We start from the raw sequence: 18,791 nt of genomic DNA on the forward strand, positions 1-18,791 counted from the left end.
GGAAACCAACCAAAATGAGAATATGAAAATGACCGATAAAGAATTTTATTGGTGGGGGGGTAAATTGTAATTTTTTATTGGAAAATAAATATACAACTTGGAACGGATTTGAGGCAAATTGTGCCATAAGCAGATTTTCTTTAAGTGGCTAAACAACATTTAGAAGCAAGTAACAATAAAAGAAAATGTTCCTGGTACAGGACCAGCAGTACAAAACAAATAGTGTACAAGTACCTGGATAATACACTGTTTTGCAGTAGTGCAAACTTTTAAGTACATATTGTTGACTGTCCATAGTCCACGCAGAGTTACAACTCCACACTTCAACAACAACATGCTGACAGTTCCTAAAAAAAACTACTTTAAAAAAAGGCATAACCCAGATGTTCCCTCATTTGACCAACTCCATCTAAGTTTAGATGTGCAGAGGGGCTTAGATATATCCAGAGTAAGCCACATGCAACCTGTTACTTGATCAATTTTATAAAATAAGGTTTCAGGACAATGACTGTAAGATAAGGATAAGGGAAGAAAACATGGAGGAATGAAGTCCTAATTACTATACATGCATATTTTTTTGACAGTAATGAGAAACCTTTTACAGATAAGTTACAAACAAAGAAACGGCAAATAAACAATTTTGTACAAGAAATTTAACACTTTCTGTACAATGTCTTCACTTTGCTGTCATCATTTGTACAAACTCTTCATAGTTTACTTGACCATCGCCATCAATATCTGCTTCCCTGATCATTTCGTCAATCTCTTCATCTGTTAACTTCTCTCCAAGGTTTGTCATCACATGGCGAAGCTCTGCTGCACTGATATAGCCATTGGCATCCTTATCAAACACACGGAATGCTTCTCTAATTTCTTCTTCACTGTCTGTGTCTTTCATTTTTCTTGCCATCATTGTCAGAAATTCAGGGACGTCGATTGTGCCATTACCATCAGCATCTACTTCATTAATCATGTCCCGTAACCCTGCTTCTGTGGGATTCTATCCAAGAGACCTCATTACAGTTCCCAATTCCTTTGTTGTTATAGTTCCATCACCATCCTTGTCAACTAGTAAAAAAGCTTCTTTGAATTCTGCACTCTGCTCTTCAGTCAATTGGTCAGCCATGCTGCAAGTGCTACCAGTTTCCCAGATGCCACTGCACAACCACTCTCCTCGCTCGCTGCACTCGGACTAATTGATAAAGAATTTTAAATATGGATTATAAAGAAGTTCAATGAAATACAAGAGAAAATAGAAACCCCACACAAAGAACCACAAAAGCAAGTCAGGAAATGAATGAAAAGTTCACTTTAAAAAATGAATTATTAAGAAAATCAAGCAGGGCATCTGAAAATGAAAAATTCATTCAAGAAAATACAGAACATAGTGAAAGCCTTAAAAATAAGATAGATCAGACAGAAGAAAAAATCTAAGAGCTAGAAAACAATGCCATTGATTTAATAAGTCAGTAAAAGAGAAGGAATAGAGAAATAAGAGGAACAAGTCTACAATATAGAATTACGTAAAGAGGCCTCACATAAGAATCACAGGTATCCCTGAGAGTGGAGAAGAAATGCACAAGGGCTGAAAAGCCTATTTAAGACAATTCTTGAAAAAAATTTCCCATGTCTTGCTAGACATCTGGACCTCCAGGTACTAAAAGCTCAACCAACCCCTGGAAGATTCATCACTAAGAGGCAATCACCATGACATATACTCAGCAGACTAGCCAAAAGTTAGCGTGAAACCCATGTGAACCATGAGGCCAAAGTATCAGGTAACTTACAAAGGAAAACCCATCAGACTAATAGCACACTACTCAACAGAGGCCTTACAAGCCAGAGAGATGGGGCCTCATTCTTGGTCTTCTCAAACCAAACAATGGCCAGCCTAGAATTCGTAAGTCTAGTAAGTTTCTTATATGAGGGAAAAATAAAACTTTCCCAGATAAGCAAGAGCTTAAGGAATTTGTCAGCACCATACCTGCATGGTGGGAAGGACTCGGATCAGCATTATACACTGATTAGCACAATAGCACCCACCAGTGTAAAGTCATCCAAATGCTGAAGTTCAGGGCCCAAATACCACAGTGGCTCAAGAAGTAAAACAAAGTGGCAAAGTTCTACTCAACAGGATGAATAGAATCTACCCCCACTTACCAATTCGTTAAATAAATGTGAATGGATTGAACTCCCCTCTCAAGAGACATAGGCTGGCTGAATGGATAAAGAAATAACAAACCAAGTATATACTGTCTCCAGCAAATGCATCAAAGCCACAAGGACTCATTCAGACTCAAGGTGAAGGGATGGAAAACAATATTCCCTACAAATATGAACCAAAGGAAAGCTGGTATGGTGAAATTGATATCAGATAACATAGACTGCAAAGCAACAAAAGTAAAGAAAGACAAACCTGGTTATTACATAATGTTAAAGGGAATAATTCAACAAGAAGACTTAACAATTCTAATTATTTATGGAGCTAACACAGGTGCAACCAGATTTATAAAGCAAACCATACGAGAGCTAAACAAAATGATAAACAGCAACATCATAATAACCAGGGACTTCAACACCACACTAACAGGACAGATAGATCCTCCAAGCAGAAAAGAAATAAACATGGGACTTCAATGAGACTTTAGAACAAATGGGCCTGACAGACATTTACAGAACATTCTACCAAAAACAACTGAACATACCTGTGCACATTCTTCTCATCAGCACATGAAACATTCTCCAAAATTGATCATATCTTAGGCTACACATCATGTCTTAACAAATTCAAAAACATAGAAATTATACCCTGGATTTTCTCAGATCATAGTAAAATGAAATTAGAAATCAATTCCCCCCAAAACATGCCATTCCCCCCATTCCCCATCGCTTCTCATTTCCAGTTCTCACCCTTATCCATGGGTGGGAATGTGGCCACGGCCACTCTGCTGAGAACCCTGGCAGGCTCATTTCCTGAGAAACTAATGTGAGGGGCCAGGGCTGGTCCTTCCTCACGCAGGATCTTGCTGGTAGATCCCTGTCTTTTTCAAGCTGTCTCATCTCTGGCACAGCTGCCCCATTCTGAGGCTCCTGGAGCAGAAAGTGAGCCAGGAGGGGGCAATTGGAGGAGGTTGGTTGCTCAAGTTGTCTGGACCATTCTCAGCCACCTGGGCTCACTCTCAGCTTCTCGGCAGCAGCCAGCTCTACACCTGGCCCCTCTTACAAGAGGAAAAGGTGCCGCTGCACAGCCACTTCCACCTTTCACCAAGACCCTGACACTAAGCATTGCATTGCCATAGGTAGCATGCCCACTTGCAAGATGGCAGCAGTGGCGGTATCCAGTGCAATAGGTTGGGCATGCTGGAGGCTCCTGCAACTGTGATGCCTACCCAGTGAGGGGATATGGAGGGGGAGTAGCACTGAGGGGGCGCAAATACCATGTTCCAGGGTGTCATTATTGATTTCTACAGTTATACTTTAATTGCGTAAACACAAATAATAGAATGAAAAACACTTACACAGGTATAGAGTTAGTACTGCCCATGGATAATGTACATCCTTATTTTTCCCTCAAAATTTAAGTTAAAAAAATGCACATTATACCCAGCAAAATACAGAATATAGTTTCATCTTCAGTAACACTTGATAACATTAGATATACTGAATTTTTCCAGCTTTTTATTGTTATATATTTTCATGTCTGCTGGAACTATTTGCCAATTCAATCACTTTCCGGGAATTTTTATAATATCATTTTCTGGAACGTTTTTTGTAAATATCAGGAGAAAAAGCAAATGAACATGTAATTCTAAGAGTTCAATAATTCATGAAGGATATTTTCTCGAATAAGTCAAAATTAAAAAATGAAGGGGATGAATCAAGGCTGAAATATAAATATGAATAAAAATCTCAGGTGCTTATTAGGCAACCAAAGGCAAACCCACACTAAAGAAATCCTAAAGTTCTACTCTTGGGCTAAAGTTTTAGTTTAACAGGTCTGGTTGTTTTCCTTAATAAATTAGAAACATTGTAATTCCTTCTTTGTGTCTTCCAGAGGAAGGATATAAATGTACAAAGTCTTCAAGGAAATTAATAAACTGTTGAAGTCTTTTTTTCACACCCCATTTATGTAGCAAATCGAGATTAGCTTAATTATTTATACATGGTTTGAAGATAAATAAATGAGCTCTGGATACTAAGATGCTTTTATGTAAAGGAAAATGAATCCACATCTTTCATGTTACAAATGTGCTTGCTACTGGAACTTCATAAAAATTAATACTACAGTATTAATACTAATAAATACTTCATAAAAATTAATACTACAGTCTATAATGTAAATATTAATATCATTTTATCCAAGGGAATATCAAACACAATTATAAACTATTACATATTCCTGCCTGCCTACCAATATTGTACTCAGCTTCAGGTGTAAGTCTAAAGAATAGCTTAACTGATAAATTAAGTGTAACTTTTAAGATTTAAAATTTGATTTTAAATTATAATAAAATACAATTATAATTACAAAATTATATTAAAATTTTGTTTTTATTCTTATTTCTGCTGTTTTTGTTTTCTAGTCTAACTTTCTACCATTGAAAATTGATAATAGTTGTGTAAACTGTGTCTCTGTTTGTTCTAAACATTAGAATATATTCTGGGTAACTTCGCCACAAAGTACATGGAAACTTTTAAAAATAATGTCTACACAGACACACAGAAAAATAAAACCAGCACATTCTATTCTAAAGCAGTGATGAAACTGCTTTGAATCTTGATCTCAATAAGACTCTCTCTGTAAAATAAAAAAATATTATCTAGAGATTTATTAATTTCATATTAGATGAACATACACTTCATGTCCTTTTATTTCCACAACTTTTTTCAGATGAAAGTGGAAAAAAGACTACTTTGATTTAAGGGCCTTTGAAATTGATAACGCTTGATCATTTGCTGTTTAATATTCAATGATTCAACTAAAATTATATTTATAAAGGTAATAATAAATGAAGAAATGATTTCTTTAAAGGCCAAACTGTGCATATTAACAAAGTAATGCAGTGATTTTAGATATTCATTTTGAAAACAATGTAATTATATTTCTTTTTATGAAACAAATTCACATAAAAACTGTCACATTGGTCTAAGATGAAATCGTGTGACTAGTGAAACAAAATAGACTCAACACCATAGATCATATTCCTGGATGTATGAAGTTCACATAACTGACAGCATGGTTTACTTTACAGCATTATTGAATATGTCATAGGAAAGAAAATAAATAAAAGCAAACATTTTCATACTCTTGTGTTTTATTCTGAGATTTTGCTACACTCAAAACATTTTTAAAAAGTAAAACCATTCATTTGACTTCTAAATTCCTTATTCTGCCACTGGAATAAACACTATTTTATGGTTATAATTCCTTATTGTATATAGGTAATTTTTATTTAATAAAATGGAATGTAATTTTTTATATATTGATGAATTTTATTTCATAATATTTTGACAAAAATTTTTGCATTTATATTCATAAAAGACATTGTCTGTGGTTTCTTTTCTGTCTTTTTTTTTTTTTTTAGCACTGTCTTTGTCTGCTTTTGGCATTAGGGTAATACAGCAGTAGCTTCATAAAATGAATTGAGAAAGATTCCCTCGCTTCTATAATTGTCTAGAATTGCTATTAATTCTTCTCCAAATAGTAGAATTCTTCAGTGAAACTATCTGGAAATTTCTTTTCATGGACTCAATAAATTTCAAATTCAATTTAATTAGTAGTTTAAAGACTATTTAAATTATTTATTATGTGTTAGGTAAGTTGTAGTTTGCGCTTTTTAAGGAATTGGCTCATTTCATCTAAGTTGTCAAATGTATGTGTGTAGAAGTATTTGTAGTAATTTCCTGATTCTCATTTTGATGTCTGCACAGTCCGTAGCGGAATTATTCCCTCTTTTATTCCTGACACCAGTAATTTGGGTCTTTTCTCTCTTTTCCTTTAACATTCTTTTTTTTTTCTTTTCTTTTAACATTCTTTATAGAGGATTGCCATTTTTTTTTTATTTCATATCTTTTTGAAGATACAGCTTTTGTTTCATGGATTTTCTTTATTGTCCTTTCATTTTCAGTTTTATTGATTTCTGTTTTTATTATCTCCTTCCTTTGGTTTATTTTGCTCTCATTTTTTATAGCCCTTTCAGGTGGGAGCTTAAATTGTTGACAGTATGAATAGTAGAATTAACAATCGTAACTCATTTATGACGCTATGTATCTGACATTGTTCTATAGCTTCACATATATCAACTTACGTAATTCTATTTAATCCTCACAATAACCGTATGAAGTAAGGTCCGTCTATCACTTTATAGACAAGAAAAGTAAGGCATGAAAGGCTAACTTGTCCAAGTTACAAAGTGATAGAGTTAGGATGTAAATACAGACAATCTACCTTAAAGTCTGTGTGCCTAACCACTATGCTACACCAGTCCTAAAGTTAAAAACAAGTTTTGACATTGAAGGCATGAATTTCAGCTGTCTAGAAAAATACACTTATATCTCATTCGCCAAGGAATCAAAGAAAACAAAGCATCCCATTCTTAATTCTACTGTCTGCTCTTAAGCGTTTCTAACATATGTATTAAATGCACCCACTGATTCCACAGATAAGTTGCTAGCCTGAAAAGTAGGGTGACTGTTCCCTCTAAAATGGTTGGAGGAAACAGAGCCAGGAACAGCTAGTGAGAAGGCACACGATGGAAATCCTCACTGTGTCCCCAGCTTCTGGGCTCTCAGTGCAAGGGCATTCCAGGATAACAGAGCAAACTGTTATCTTTGGGCAGCAACAGTGTCTCTGCTGTGTCTGAGTCAGATGTTCAGACAGTTGAGTGTGCTATGAGGAAACAGGAGAACAGGGCTGGGGGGTGGCAAGGTTGCTTTGCTGTGAGTGACACTCTGTGTGTCTGAGCAAACTGCTGGAATACCTCAGTCTGAATGAGAGGAGGCCGGCGGCCTGACCTTGCTTGATGGATTTCACTGGGCATTTATCTGGGCTTGCAAAACTTCTTGTTGGAAACAAGAGAATTCAGACTCAACAAAAAAGTTGCAACAAAAAAGGCAGTCATTTGGACAGAAAGCTGCAAGACAAATCAATTTTACTCTTAACTCTTAACTCGTTCCATCTCCAGGTTTTGAATGTCTGCCAGATTCTTTAGGATTCTTCGAGGTGACCAAGCCAAATAATTCACTCATGGTCTCAACGCTCTCTACGACATTTCCAAGACAAACTGTGTTGTGATAAGGAAAAAAAAACTCTCTATTTACTCCCCTAGGCCAGAAAACAATTTAAAATGAAATTGAGAGAATGTGAGATTAGCTTTTCCTCTTATTTAAGATGGAATGTCCATTGGATTGGGATTTTGGCAGAATGGAAATCTCTCATTAGCTCTTACTGAAAATGGAGCCTCATTTCTCACCCGTCTTCTCCGAGCATCTTACTCCATATGTATAGAAAAAGACATTCAAAAGGAAATACCTATGTTTTACTCTATAAATTTTTCTAGTATCTAATATGTAGAGAAAAACAAAATTTCTTGTAGGTTAGAGAAAAACGTTTCCTTTCATTATAACTGTCCATTTGTGCCAATTTAAGAGCTTTTTCTCCAGTGTGACAAGTTTCCCCAGCTTTACATCTGATTTGCCAACAAAGAATCATGAAATGCAAAAGTACCTTGAGCTTTCACTAGACGTGAATGATATGAAGGAATTAATATTAATTTGGAGGCGTGATAGTATTTTTTTGTTAAGTTTATTTGATCTCATGAAGAATGAAGTCGCCCATGTAATGGAAGAAAAACATATAAGGTCCACAGGAAAAAAATTGCCCCAATGTCTTTTGTAGCAAAAATGCCAAGTAAACTATTAGGCACAAAAAGATCTTGTAAATTTAATAAATTTAGAAGTAAACATCCTCTTTTATTTTCCGTTTTACATAATTTCTTTGAGTAACCACCAAAACTCTCAATGACGTACATCTCATGTAGTTTTATAATTGTGTTCTGGGAATTGGCAAGATGAAGGAGTGATGGGGATTGGGAGTCCCCCCTCCCACATCAACATTCTAACAGTGTAGATAACTGCCAGTGTGGACAGGGGTGTAGGACTGGCCATTAGAGGGACAAGGGTAGGTACCAGTGGCAGAACCAAGAATAACCAAGTGAACAAGAAAGAAAGAAAAACATAAAGGAAACAACAATAAAACGTTTCCAAGTATGTGTACACAAAGCGGAATTACAAGGCGAGATTGATTAAGAATGTAAAACTGGCCAGGCACGGTGGCTCATGCCTAATCCTAGTACTCTGGGAGGCCAAGGAGGGAGGGTTACTCGAGCTCAGGAGTTCAAGAGCAGCCTGAGCAAGAGTGAAACCCCTTGTTTCTGCTAAAAATATCCAGACGTCATGGACGGTGCCTATAGTCCCAGCTACTCGGGAAGCTGAGATAAGAGGATGGCTTGACCCCAAGGGTTTGAGGTTGCTGTGAGCTATGATGCCACAGCACTCTACCTAGGTGACAGAGTGAAATTCTGTCTTAAAAAAGAGAATGTAAAACTAACCTCCCCACCAGATTATACTAATAACAAAAGGATAGTCTCAGCCCATGCGATGAATGTTAACACCAGTAGTAATGGGGTAGTTGGGTCAGGTGCGTCCTGGTAGGATACAGTGAGAACAACACATCCCTGCCTGCCAAAGCCACAGGAAGACAAACATACACTGAGCAACAGTGCACTGGCCTATGCTGTTCAAAAATGTTGATGTCATGACATCCAAAGGACTGTTACAGGTTAAAGGAGCCCCAAAGGACCTGACAACTGAAGACAACAAATAATCTAGCGAACATTACTGGGACAAACAGTAAAATCAGAATAAGGTCCACAGATGACAGAATCGTTATTATTTTACTATGAAGTTCCTGATTTTAATCATGGTACTGCGATTATGTAAGATTATGTGTTTGTTTTAAGAAGACACACTTGGAAGTATTGAGGAGTGAGAGGCTTCATGTTGGCAACTTTCTCCCAAACAGTTCAGAAAAAACAATGCAGAAAAAGGAAGAGAAAGGAATAAAGCAAATACTGTATAGCAAAAATGTTCTTTGTCAGATTCTAGCAATTTTTCTGTAAGTCTGAAACTATATTGCAACGTTTGTTTAAAAAAAATGTAATGTAGAACTTGAAGGTGAAAATGAGGTCCCTGTAGTCTAAGGGAAAATGGGGAAAAAATGGCTCCCTCCCTTCATGAGGAGTCTCCTCAAAGGCACACTCCAGTTCCTAGACTTGCTTCCACATCTCACTGCTCGTTCTTCTTCCCTCCGCACCCCCACCCCACCAGACACTCAAAGCTTCTATCAACTTCCATTTCCACTCAAGGAAACACTTATCATCTTGAAACCAGTGCAAGGCATTGGAGGCAGGAATCTATTTCTCAGAGACCAGGTCTAGCCAACAACAAAGGAAAAGACATCCTCCTCCTTCTCCCTGCCCAATTGGAAAATAACTATTCTATCAAAATGCCACAACCAGCTTGGCGCCTGTAGCACAGTGGTTACAGAGCCAGCCACATACACGGAGGCTGGCGGGTTCAAACCTGGCCTGGGCCAGCTAAACAATAACAACCTCAACAGAAAAATAGCCAGGCATTGTGGTGGGCGCCTGTAGTCCCAGCTACTTGGGAGGCTGAGGCAAGAGAATCGCTTAAACCCAAGAGTTTGAGGTTGCTGTGAGCTGTGACACCACGGCACTCTACCGAGGGTGACATAGTGAGACTCTGTCTCAAAAAAAGAAGAAAAAAACTGCCACAACCCTCTCTTCTCAGCACATACACAGACACACAAAAGAATAAGAAGTAATTTTTCAGGAACAATAATGACCTCTTTTTCATGCTGAAAAAGAGAAAGTTCTACGAAAACTGAATAATTTCCCAGCAAGGAGACAGCATTATCTATTACTAATGCCCATTCCAACTGCCCTCATCTTCTTCCAGTTTCCAAATGCAGAGAGGAACTTGGTGGTGGTTAAGAAAAATCCATCATTTCAGAGGGATGGAGGGAGGGGGGTGGGGCCTTGGTGTGTCACACTTTATGGGGGCAAGACATGATTGCAAGAGGGACTTTGCCTAACAATTGCAATCAGTGTAACCTGGCTTATTGTACCCTCAATGAATCCCCAACAATAAAAAAAAAAGAAAAATCCATGATTTCAATCAACAGAGTTATCTTTCCTTGATTTCCTAATTTAAAACACTGAAAGACCTGGAGAAAGCTCTGAAGTCACAGATTTTCTATTCCTTGGTCTGAACAAATAGTTTAGGTTGGGTGTTCCCACCGGAACACAGCAGGAAGGCTTATCATCCTCCCAAGTTAACTGCTGGGGATGTTGGGGTGGCCAGATACAGAGTGAGGGTTTGAACTGCCAAGTTCCACCTTGCCTTTGGGGTCTTTGTTCAACGCTGCCTCCCTTTCCTGTAATAAGTCCTCAACCTTAATGTCTACTCTGAATTCTCCCTTTATAATATCTCCGCATTTCACCCTTTCTTTCCATTCCAGTTGGCACCCCCCTCATTCGGGCTGCGTTGACCATAAACTTAGGCAGTAAGGTAAAATTGATCAGTCAGAGAAAGCATCGAGAGGTAAAGAAAATCCAATCGGGTGTCATTTAAAAAACTATACTTTCTTTAAACTCAAGGCAGAGAACAGCCATACCAAAATGGAGCCTCAATCTTAAATGCATATGGGAGATTTCCCAAAGCAACAACAGAACACAAGGAGATGGCGCGTTGCAGTTCCTGGGACACCAAATTGATAAAGTACAAATACAACAGGAACAATGACAAAAACCTACACCTGGGAGTCCTGATAGACAGGAAGATATGTGAAAAGAATTCAGAGCAGAATGACACAGCCACGATAACAAACTAGGGGAAAACAGCCAAATGTACCAAATGTGGATTGCTAGTAGGGGAAGTATTATGGATAACTTAAATCTGGGAGACCCAGGCCATGGATAGCCAAAGAGGTAAGAATTTCAAGGATATCTGTAGCTCTAGAGCTCAATTATCCCAAATGATATTGCTAGTTAATGTTCAGCTTCAGCCAACTGAGACTGTAACCTCTAAAAATACTTACAATGCTACCCTAAAATTGTTTGGATGGCAAAATGGTTTCTGAGATAATTAGTACCTTTAAACCTGCAGGATTAGATATACACACGAGTAAGTAAATTAAACCGATAATACTAATATTTTTAGTAAGGCTTAGAAATAATCATCATATTGAAGAGAATTTGAGCAATTATGAAAATATCATCTGTGTAATTCCAAATTAAATTGATGGGACTAATTGATTTGTATCAAATATTTTATGTCAAAATCCATCATTATTAGAATATATAAGAAACCTTCAGACTTATCTTTTATATGTTACATTTATTCTATTACAATGGTTACTTAAGTATATAAAAAGCTTTTTCGGATGACTAAGGAACTTAACAGAAGAGAGAAAATTTATCAACTTCATCTGTGTGGTGCAAAGGGAGTAAGGGAGTTCAAGTTTATAAATCGAATCAAACATTAATCAAACACATTTCTTTAAAAGCGACCATTAAAATATACTATTAATAAATTTGCAAGTAGAACAAAATGACTAAGTTGAATTTGAAAACTTAAAGAACTATGTTACATATAAATTTAATACATTGAATATTCATTTTTTAATTTTTTTATTTATTTTTTTATTGAATCATAACTGTATACATTGATATGATCATGGGGCATCATACACTCGCTTCATAGACCATTTGACACATTTTTATCACAATGGTTAACATAGCCTTTCCGGCGTTATCTCAGTTACTGTGCCAAAACATTTACATTCTACATTTACCAAGTTTCGCAAATACCCTGCTTAGATGATCTTTTTAGCACCCAACAACCACCCTCAAGAACACAGAAAATCCCCATTGAGTGGACTCTCTTTCCCTGACCATTTTCCCTCACAGAGTAGTTTCTGCACAGCTGAGAGACTGATGTTCCCAAAATACCATTGTGTAAGTTCTCTTTTCAGAAATCTCTGATTCTTTGCATTTTCCTTTTTACTTGGTGTGAATACAAGGGGGGAAAATGAAAGAGAAGACTTTTCTGTTTTTACCTCAGCTCTTTATTTGTGAGGCTCTTGTTCACCTCCAAGATTCTATTTGCTTTTATCCAAGAAGTCACCTCAATAAATTACTACCCCATTAAGTTCATTTCAGCCTCCATTTTCTTCTGTACTCAACTCAATATTATATTCAATTAGCATTGAATAAGTTCTGTTCAAAGCACTGGCAGTTTTAAAACCTGTTTCATCTAGCCTGTTTCTAAGATGAAGCAAACTCTTCTTCCTTTTTTACAAATATTTAAAAACACAGTTTGAACAAAATGCAGTTCTATGATCATGTCTATGAAGAGCTTCAGGAATTCCATAATGCAACGCTGAGAACAATTTCTGAATCATTGAAGAGTGTAGCCGAGAATGCTGGCCACTCCCTGCTAATCCGTGTCTCTCTCCTTACGGGTATCAGAACCCAAGTCTTACCTAGGCCCACTGCTCCTTGTTAGGTAGGTAAGGCCCATGACAAGCCAATAAGACAAGAGCATAACTTTTGTGTGCAACTTCAGGGTGGATGCTTACATGAATCAACTCAGTATGCCGGGGTTCATTTTTATCTCTATATCTTTATTTCTTTTCCCATTTTCAGTGTGGGCCAGCTAGGACCATCGGGTGACTTTGACCTAGAAGCTTTGTGTTAACCCTGCAGAGCAGAAAGGGAAAGCCCCAGATCTCTGCTGATTGCATGGAGCTTATTTTCAAAACACTTTTTTTACATGAGAGAGAAATAAACCTCCACCTGGTTTAAATCATTGTTATTTGGGGATTTCCCATTATGTGCATTTCAAACTTATTCTAAAATCACATAGAGAAAGATTTGCTTTAAATATTACTAATGAACATTCTTGAAACAAGTCTCCTGAAAGCAATAAATAGAATCCTTTTCTTAAAATTTCAAATCATTATTATTACGGAGATACATACATTTTGGTTACATAGTTTGCTTTTATGATTAAAGTCAGAGTTAAAATTATGTCCTTCACCCATATTATACACCTGTTGGGTGGGAATTTACCCAACCCCTTCTTCCCTTCCCAACTACTTGAATGTCATTGAGTTTTGCCTCCCTACAGGCATATAGGTTGTTGATCAACTGGTTCTAATTCAGCACTGAGTGCATTTGGCATTTGTTTTCCCATTCTTGTGGTACTTCACTTAGGAGAATCATCTCCAATTCCATCCAGGTTGTTACAAAAGACAATAGATCTCCATCTTTTTTATGGCTGAATAATATTCTGTGGTATACAGATACTATAATTTATTAATCCATTCGTGTGTTGGTGGGCACTTGGGTTATTTCCACATCTTTGCAATTGTGAAGTTTGCTGCTATAAACATCCGAGTGCAGGTGTCTTTATGATAAAATGTCTTTTTTTTGCATTTGAATGAAGGCCTAGTAGTGGGATTGCAGGACCACATGGTGGGTCCACTTTCAGTTCTCTGAGGAATCTCCATACCAGTACGAGTGCTCCTTCCTCTCCACATCCACACCAGCACCTGCAGCTTCGGGACTTTGGGATGTGAGCTATTCTCACTGGGGCTAGGTGGTATCTCAGTGTGGTTTTGCTTTGCCTTTTCCTGACGATTAGACATGATGAGCATTTTTACATATGTTGGTTGGCCATTAATCTATCTTCACAAGAAAAGTTCCTGTCCTTGGTGAAAATCACACATCTGTCAATGATGCCATTTATCAGACAAATGAGAGAGCACATAAATTTGTGTTAATAGATTATACAAAGAAAAGGCATTATTGAGCAAAATGCCTCTAGTGCCTAAAATCATTTAATTTTGTCACTCATAGAGTAGGAAACGATGTCCAGTATACTAAATGAAAATATTAAATTAGTAAATGTAGAATATACATGTCTTAACACAATAACTAAGAAAATGCCAGGAAGGAAACTGCGGCGCCTGCAGGCCACGTGAGGCAGTGATAGTATTTGTTCTGGTTTTGTTTTTTTACTTCAAAATAAGGTACAGCAATAGATTATGCTGTGGAACTCCTTCATTTGGTATACATTTCAGAAGATGTGTTGGAGGCAGAGGGTCTCTTCAGTTTTAAGCAGATGCCCCTGACTTAGAAAATAATTATGATGATTCTGGAGGCGGAGCAAGATGGCGGCCGAGTAACAGCTTCCTTACATCTGGGCACCGTGAGTCTGGGGAGATAGGACTCCAGGCATCTCTGGCTGGTGGGAACTGCCTAGCATCACTCCTATGAGGATACAGGGAGTCAGCGAGAGACTTCTGGACCCCAAGAGGAGGACTAAAACAGTGGAAAACCGGCAAGTGGTCGTGTGTGTTCAATCCGTCTAAACCCGCCTACAACTGTAAGTTCAGTAGCAGCGAGACTGCAAACCAGAAAGGCCTTACCTGTGAACTGTTTTGATGTCCTTGGACTTGGAACTGAGTTGAACTGCCTTGGGGAAGGCCTGAGCGGGAGTGCGGAGAACTTTGGCCGTTGTCTAGGGCCCCAGTCTGAGCCGCTGAGCCAGACGGAGCTAATAGTGTTTGGCGGTGGGTCACACGGAACCATTGTCAGTGATCTGCCCCGGCAAGCTCCGCCCTCAGGGTCGCAGAGCTAGAAATGGGTGGGAGCTGGTAACCCAGCAACCAAGTAGCCTAAGGGTGGGGTCTGAGCCGCCTTGCATCCCTAACCCTCAGGGGCAGAGTGAGACCGTTTTGGCACACTGGGTAAGTGGATAGCCACGTCAGCAGTGATTCCATCGAGAAAGCTGGGAAAGCTTCTGCTCAGCAAGTTTACAAGTTCAAAGTGCCTTTTAAGTGGGCTGAAGAGAGATTTAGGGTGTCTACCTGCTGGGGTTTGAGAAACCAGCAGCCTCCAGTCGTATCAGAACTGTGATTAACATCTCATACCCCAGAAGACCACTTGTTGTCCAGACAATATTCAATAACATATACAAACTGCGTTGTTTTTGGTTGTGTATTTTTATCTTTTTTTTTGTTTGGTTGGGTTTTTTTTGTTTATTTTGACGTTGTTGATGTTCTTTTGTTTTTTAATTTCAATCTTTTCCATACAGATCCCTTTTTCTTTCTCAATTTTTCTAGTTAAATTATAATTTCCCACTGCTGCCTCTTTTAATAACTAGAACTTCATTTTTGCTAGTGTTTCTACCGCTATCATTTGGTTTTTCACCCAATTTTATCCCCGTAAAGTTTTCTGTTTGCTTATTTTGGTTTGATTTATAGCATTTTTGTCTTTCCTCTCTACTTGGTGGAGGTGGGGTACTGTGTCTGATCAGGTTAGCAAAGAGCCGCTGACCTCAAGGGAACCACCAAACTGGGCACCCCCAGAGGTGGGGTTTTTTAAGATTGTGTCAAAGTTCCCTACTGTACACCTATATTGCCCTGTATCCCTCTTTCTGTGCCTCTCTTCTTTTTGCCAATATTCCTTATACCCACCACCTCTCCTTTCTCTATCTTTCTTTTTTTTTCTTATCACTCGGTCCTCCTTTCTTTCATCCCTTTTTTGCTCTTCAACCTTCTCACCATTCTGGTCCTGTAACCCTTAGTCCACAGGCACAAGAACTTAAAGAGCAAGAGGAAGTGAAAGGAAAATTAGGGCAAGGAAACAGATAAAAGAAATCACTCATGAGGAAGAATCAGCAGAAAACTCCAGGCAACATGAAGAACCAGTCTAGAACAACCCCACCAAGGGACCATGAGGTAGCTACTGCAGATGATTCCACCTGTAAAGAAATGTTAGGAATGACAGAAAGGGAATTTAGAATATGCATGTTGAAAACAGTGAAAGAAATGATGGAAACAATGAAGGAAATTGCTAATAAAGTGGAAAATAACCAAAAGGAAATCCAAAAACAGAATCAAGTAAGAGATGAACAATATGAAGAATATAAAAAGGATATAGCAGACCTGAAGGAACTGAAACAGTCATTTAGGGAACTTAAAGATACAAGTATCAGCAACAGCTTAGACCATGCAGAAGAAAGAATTTCAGAGGTAGAAGACAAAGTTCTTGAGATAACTCAGACAGTAAAAGAGGCAGAAAAGAAGAGAGAGAAAGCAGAACGTTCACTGTCAGAATTATGGGACTTTATGAAGCGTTCCAACATACGAGTTATAGGAATTCCAGAAGGGGAAGAAGAATGCCCCAGAGGAATGGAAGCCATACTAGAGAATATTATAAAAGAAAATTTCCCAAACATCACCAAAGATTCTGACACACTGCTTTCAGAGGGATATCAGACCCCAGGTCACCTCAACTCTAACCGAGCTTCTCCAAGACACATTCTGATGAACCTGTCCAAAGTCAAGACAAAAGAAAAGATTCTGCAAGCTGCCAGGAGTAAGCGCCAGTTGACCTACAGGGGCAAATCCATCAGAGTGACCGCAGACTTCTCTAATGAAACTTTCCAAGCAAGAAGACAATGGTCATCTACCTTTAATCTACTTAAACAGAACAATTGCCAGCCCAGAATTCTGTACCCTGCTAAGCTAAGCTTCAAAATTGATGGAGAAATCAAATCATTTACGGATATACAAACATTGAGGAAATTCGCCACAACAAGATCAGCTCTACAGGAAATACTTCAACCTGTTCTGCACACTGACCACCACAATGGATCAGCAGCAAAGTAAGAACTCAGAAATCAAAGGACAGAACCTAACCTCCACACTGATGCAAAAGATAAAACTAAGCAATGGACTCTCACCAGATAAGACAAATAGAATACTACCACACTTATCAATTATCTCAACAAATGTTAATGGCTTGAATTCCCCACTGAAGAGACATAGATTGGCTGACTGGATTAAAAAACACAAGCCATCCATTTGCTGTCTGCAAGAAACACACCTGGCTTCAAAAGACAATTAAAGCTCCGAGTCAAGGGTTGGAAGACAATTTTTCAGGCAAATGGAATTCAGAAGAAAAGAGGAGTTGCAATCTTATTTTCAGATACATGTGGATTTAAAGCAACTAAATTCAAAAAAGACAAAGATGGTCACTTTATATTGGTCAAGGGAAAACTACAACAAGAAGACATTTCAACTCTAAATATTTATGTACCCAATTTAAATGCTCCCAGATTCTTGAAGCAGACCTTACTCAGTCTGAGCAATATGATATCTGATAATACCATCATAACAGGGGACTTTAACACACCTCTTATAGAGCTGGACAGATCCTCTAACCAGAAATTCAACAAAGATATAAGAGATTTAAATGAGACCCTAGAACAACTATGCTTGATAGACGCATATAGAACACTCCACCCCAAAGATAAAGAATATGCATTCTTCTCATCACCCCATGGAACATTCTCCAAAATTGATCATATCCTGGGACACAAAACAAATATCAACAGAATCAAAAGAATTGAAATTTTACCTTGTATCTTTTCAGACCATAAGGCACTAAAGGTGGAACTCAACTCTAACAAAAATGCTCGACCCCACCCAAAGGCATGGAAATTAAACAATCTTCTGTTGAATAACAGATGGGTGCAGGAAGAAATAAAACAGGAAATCATTAACTTCCTTGAGCATAACAACAATGAAGACACAAGCTACCAAAACCTGTGGGATACTGCAAAAGCAGTTTTGAGAGGAAAATTCATCGCTTTAGATGCCTACATTCGAAAAACAGAAAGAGAGCACATCAACAATCTCACAAGCGATCTTATGGAATTGGAAAAAGAAGAACAATCTAAGCCTAAACTCAGTAGAAGAAAAGAAATATCCAAAATCAAATCAGAGATCAATGAAATTGAAAACAAAAGAATCATTCAGAAAATTAATGAAACAAGGAGTTGGTTTTTTGAAAAAATAAATAAAATAGATAAACCATTGGCCAGACTAACTAGAAATAGAAAAGTAAAATCTCTAGTAACCTCAATCAGAAACGATAAAGGGGAAATAACAACTGATCCCACGGAGATACAAGAGATCATCTCTGAATACTACCAGAAACTCTATGCCCAGAAATTTGACAATGTGAAGGAAATGGATCAATATTTGGAATCACACCCTCTTCCTAGACTCAGCAGGAAGAAATAGACCTCTTGAACAGACCAATTTCAAGCACTGAGATCAAAGAAACAATAAAAAAGCTTCCAACTAAATAATGCCCTGGTCCAGATGGCTTCACTCCAGAATTCTATCAAACCTTCAAGGAAGAGCTTATTCCTGTACTGCAGAAATTATTCCAAAAAACTGAGGAAGAAGGAATCTTCCCCAACACATTCTATGAAGCAAACATCACCCTGATACCAAAACCAGGAAAAGACCCAAACAAAAAGGAGAATTTCAGACCAATCTCACTCATGAATACAGATGCAAAAATTCTCCACAAAATCCTAGCCAATAGATTACAGCTTATCATCAAAAAAGTCATTCATCATGATCAAGTAGGCTTCATCCCAGGGATGCAAGGCTGGTTTAACATATGCAAGTCCATAAACGTTATCCACCATATTAACAGAGGCAAAAATAAAGATCACATGATCCTCTCAATAGATGCAGAAAAAGCATTTGATAAAATCCAGCATCCTTTTCTAATTAGAACACTGAAGAGTATAAGCATAGGTGGCACATTTCTAAAACTGAT

General features: G+C 37.9%; 1 protein-coding gene across 1 annotated transcript; it reads right to left on the minus strand.

Moving 5' to 3' along the window:
- Nucleotides 1–254: 254 nt before the first annotated feature.
- LOC128575919 (calmodulin-1-like) lies at nucleotides 255–1,192 on the minus strand. Its single transcript, XM_053577735.1, has one exon. It carries the CDS (start codon nucleotides 971–973, stop codon nucleotides 677–679), a length of 297 nt encoding a protein of 98 aa, XP_053433710.1. The 5' UTR covers nucleotides 974–1,192; the 3' UTR covers nucleotides 255–676.
- Between the last annotated feature and the right edge of the window lie 17,599 nt (nucleotides 1,193–18,791).

This window comes from Nycticebus coucang, chromosome 23, assembly GCF_027406575.1.
Source record: "Nycticebus coucang isolate mNycCou1 chromosome 23, mNycCou1.pri, whole genome shotgun sequence".
In the NCBI taxonomy this organism is placed as follows: domain Eukaryota; kingdom Metazoa; phylum Chordata; class Mammalia; order Primates; family Lorisidae; genus Nycticebus; species Nycticebus coucang.